At 40.7% G+C, this 4,489-nt stretch overlaps 1 protein-coding gene across 1 annotated transcript; it reads left to right on the forward strand.

The window, feature by feature from the left end:
* The first annotated feature begins 1,080 nt into the window (after nt 1-1,080).
* On the forward strand, nt 1,081-4,276 carry LOC135542319 (calcium/calmodulin-dependent protein kinase II inhibitor 2-like). Its single transcript, XM_064969200.1, has 2 exons — nt 1,081-1,671; nt 2,350-4,276. Exons 1-2 carry the CDS (start codon nt 1,509-1,511, stop codon nt 2,418-2,420), a joined length of 234 nt encoding a protein of 77 aa, XP_064825272.1. The 5' UTR covers nt 1,081-1,508; the 3' UTR covers nt 2,421-4,276.
* Nucleotides 4,277-4,489: the final 213 nt, after the last annotated feature.

Genomic DNA, 4,489 nt, shown 5'->3' on the forward strand with positions numbered 1-4,489 from the left:
AATGTATGGCAATCCAAAGGTTTGAACTTCAACTTTAGCATTTTAGCTAATTAGCAACTACTCACTACTTTTTAGCTACTTTGCTACTACTTGGTATTTTAGCTAACCCTTTCCCTAAGCCTAACATTAACCCTTTAACCTAACGCCTAACCCTAACCTTAATCCCTAACCCTAACAGTAGTGTTAGCCACCAAGAGATCATTAATCACAAAAACATTGAATTCGTTACATATCATACATTTTTGCAAATTCATTACAGGGTAGCCTAGTGGTTAGAGCATTGGACTAGTAACCGGAAGGTTGCAAGTTCAAACCCCAAGCTGACAAGGTACAAATCTGTTGTTCTGCCCCTGAACAGGCAGTTAACCCACTGTTCCCAGGCCGTCATTGAAAATAAGAATTTGTTCTTAACTGACTTGCCTGGTTAAATAAAGGTAAAAAAACAACAAATTATATGAATTGCAATTTGCAACATATCATATGAATTATAATTCGTAAAATATATGAAATGGATGATGGACATCCCTAAATGAATTACATACCATACGAAAGGTATCATACTAATTGGAGTGTCCCGGATTTGCATTTACTATGACATGTCTACCCCTAAGTCCAGGTTGATAGACCATCAGACAATATTGGGCAAAATACAGTGACTGGACCTATACATCAACTCAACATTAGACTTTAAAATCAGCCAAAAATATATTTAAAATTCTCTGGAGAAAAAGACTATATTGGACTTAAATTTCCTTTTAAAATGTCCAAGATGAGAATGATCCTGCTTTTGTTCCTTTAATAGGTTGATGAACATGCAATAATATTGAATGAATCAATATTGAATAAAAAATATCTCAATATTTAGTCTTCCAGTCGACCTTATCCTATAATAAAATACTATTCTAGTGTCATTTGGATTTCAGCTAGATCCCAGCGGGCAGATGGAACATCAGCCTGTCAGGACAAACTGGAATCTTCTCTGTTCTGTATCTGATATGGGCTGCAGAAGACGCTCAGCTCTGTCTCTCTCGGTCTCTCTCTCTCTCTCGCTCCCTCCCACCGCCTCGTTGTCCTGAGAGCCGTGTTTTGCATCTCTCCCTAATTTGCATTTCTTCTTTAGATTTTCCGTGCGACGGTCTAGCCGCTCGAAATCATAGAATAAGGCGTAGCACCGCAGCAATATCTACATGCTCCCGGCATTTCCAAAGCAATACGCACGGCGGAACCCATTGGAAAATTTGAATAATGTTGCCGAAGCTTTCCGGAAGGTGAAATTGAGGAATATATTTGTATCAATCCGTTTGGTTGCGCACGAGAGGAGACACATGCCTTCGAGGTAAACAGACAGCAGGACTGGACAGCCAGATAGTAGCCTAGGTTATATTGTTTTTCTCCCGCGTTATAAGCGGTTACAGGCTGTTATAACGCCACGGTAGTGGTCCTAAGGTCGAGCAGAGCGTCATATTTTGGTTTGTGAACCTTGGTTGGTTATTGAGACGCAGTTGGAAATGTCGGAAGTACTACAAGACGAAATGAGTCATTATGGAAATGAGGACGATGAGGGACACCTTTCCTTCACCTGTCGCCTCCAAGACACCAACAACTTCTTCAGCGGCTCGCAGGGGGGCAAACGCCCGCCCAAACTTGGACAGATAGGCAGAAGCAAACGAGGTAACCATGACCAAAGTATTTTCAGTTGTGTCTCCATTGTCCATATACTCAACATTAGATGGGAAATAATGGTAGGCTATCGGCTATTCAATGGGAAGTTTATTCTGATGAATATGGTATTGGGTAATGGTTTTAAGAATTCTGTTCGCATTGCAACACAAGTTTGGATGCGCAGTGCGTGCGTTCTGCTGTGAAATGCCTCTAGGTCCATTTGTAAAACTCAACTCCACAATGTACTTGACATCACGGAGTTGACCGGCGACTAGTGTGTGCGGACAGGAGCTCAGACGTCACATAAAATGTAGTTTCTATTTTAAAAAACGATGTATTTCAGCACTCAAATAATAGAACGCATTGTGGATTTGAGTTTTACTTGGCTGAGTGTTGCCATGCTGTTCCACTGAATTTTCCACATGGTACGATTCTATAGGATTGTAGAATGTATTCTGTGTGTGCCTTATTCTTGTGTGTGTGTGCATGTTACATACAACTCGTGTATCACATGCGCAAATGCACACACACCATCTTTCTCTTTGTCTTTCTCTCTTTCTACTTCTGTCCAGTGCTGTTGCCTAGTGCATGAGTTCCATGTATTCATACCAGTTAAAGATTAGATTCTTAGATGTGATAATGTGCCAAACCGCCTCCTCCTCATCATCTCCCTCGTGTTCTTCACAGTCGTCGAGGATGAGAGCGGCGTTGATGAGGCACAGAAAAACGGGACAGAGAAAACACAGACAGAGGCTTAAACACCCCCCCCCCTCCCCCAAAGACATTGATTCTCATTTTCTATTCAAAATCAACAGTTATAATCCAAAGACACTGTATATAAGCACTTTCATCCCATATGGCACCCTCTCCCAGTCCTTATGATGGTGATCTCCTGGGACTTGTACTGGCAGGATGGAGAAGCAGCCAAGACAAAGATGGAGACAGAGATGGAGACGGACACGGAGAAAGAGACGGTGATGGATACAGATGCCCAGGTGAATGCTTTCATGCCAGGGTTTACGCCCATAGAGCTTGTCTAAAACGGGGATGACCAGCCTTCTACCCAGAGAGCTACTGGGTGAGCAGCAGGCTTTTGCTTCAGCCCTACACATTTTACACTAGTCAATTATTGGTCATAGATAACTCCTAAGCAGGTTGACCAACAAATGTAGCAGTCTGAAAACTGTCTTTTCATGGTCCTGGGTAGCAGCTAATTCGTAGCATTAGGTGTATTAGAGTAGGGATGGATCAAAACCCTGCCGGAGGGGGATGGCTCATGTGACCAGGAGAGGATGCTGATGGAGGAAGACAATGCTGTCGATCAAACGCAGAAATCAGGGAACAAACTATAGAAATGATCTTATAAACTAAAGCACACACAAACTCTTATATCAATCAAACCATATGATATTACATTACCATTCTTTCTGCTCTTGATTCTTCTGATGACAATTACAAACAAATATATAATATAAATAATTTGTAAATAAGAAATGGTACAGATGTAGGATCTTAATTTGATCACCCTGTTGCAGTAAAACTTGTAGTGTATGTGAGGTTTAAAAAGGCATCTGATATTAGTCATTTCCACTTTGAAATTTCAGGCATGATTTTCCCTTATGAGAAATGCATCAAACCCTACAAATGTCCATTAATTATGATCCACATAATAATTCACATTTCCTGTTGCTGCAAGATTATTTTCCTGCTGTAGCAAACTGGCTCAAATTAAGATCCCTACATCTTCTGTTAGCCTGGGTGCCAGTCGGTTTCTGCTCTCTTGTCAACTCCTTGTGGAATTGTCATTTTTGGTGTGACAATTGGTCGTGATATGGACCTGGCAAGATGGCACGAACAGATCTGAGACCAGGCTAACGTTTTGTTGCACAGCGGAGAAAAGAAGCAGTGAAATGGTTTGTTGTAATCTAACGTAATGTGTCTGTATAAAGAGATATTATTTATTAACCCTTTGGAGAAGTCTTTTGCAGTGCTCAAGGCCTGAGGGAAAAACGGAGGGAGAGTTTTGTATGGAGAGAATTACGATGACAGAATTAATGAAGTGATCTTTTCCTTTTTTTACTTCTTATAAATTTTGATGTCGCCTGATCAGTTTTTGTTACCATCCTTTGCATCTATAGAGTCATGTATACACATTATACAGTACTGTACATCACTTGTTTGTAAGGCACCAAAAGGCCTAAAGTCTGGATTGTTAAATATAACTGTACACACTCCCTATTTATGAACTATTTCTATTGCATTGCGCATTATCACGTGTGCCAAATATCAGGAGGGATAACCAGACAACATGGTTGCTTATGTTGTGCTTTCTATACGTTTAATTGTAACAATTTTGTTATTCTTCTGTTGTTGCCATTGTTCAGGGCTTTTTCTTACCACTGAATTACCAACTGATGCATGGCAGAAATGGAATCATGCATGCATGGCAATGTTCTGAAGATGATCTTGTGTATTCTAGAACACCTCCTATACCACTTTGAATGACTATCCTCCAGAACAGTCTTAATATGACGTATGTTGTACTGTACTGTACTATTATCTCACTGATTTGTACAGTAGTCTAATATCTTGTAATAAAGATTCCGAAGAAGTTAATTAAGAAGTTTACAGTGTTTATTGTGATGTATGTTGGATAATTCTACGTTGCTGCCGAAATGGTGCTGCGTCAGAGGCGTCATGCCCATTGGGGGCACAAAGACACGTGCCCCCTCAGATGGTTTTTTTTCTTCTTCTGTCAGCAGTATTTTGTGGAGGGGGCACACAGACTTTGATTGATAGCCTGAAATGGAGTACCCCCACCTATTGT

The sequence above is a fragment of the Oncorhynchus masou genome, chromosome 6 (assembly GCF_036934945.1).
Source record: "Oncorhynchus masou masou isolate Uvic2021 chromosome 6, UVic_Omas_1.1, whole genome shotgun sequence".
Lineage (NCBI taxonomy): Eukaryota > Metazoa > Chordata > Actinopteri > Salmoniformes > Salmonidae > Oncorhynchus > Oncorhynchus masou.

Excerpts from the sequence above, each read along its gene's own strand:
- LOC135542319 (XM_064969200.1), top strand. The coding sequence starts at position 1,509 with ATGTCGGAAGTACTACAAGACGAAATGAGTCATTATGGAAATGAGGAC. Across the intron at positions 1,672-2,349 it reads GATAGGCAGAAGCAAACGAG|TCGTCGAGGATGAGAGCGGC; the intron begins GTAACCATGACC and ends TGTTCTTCACAG.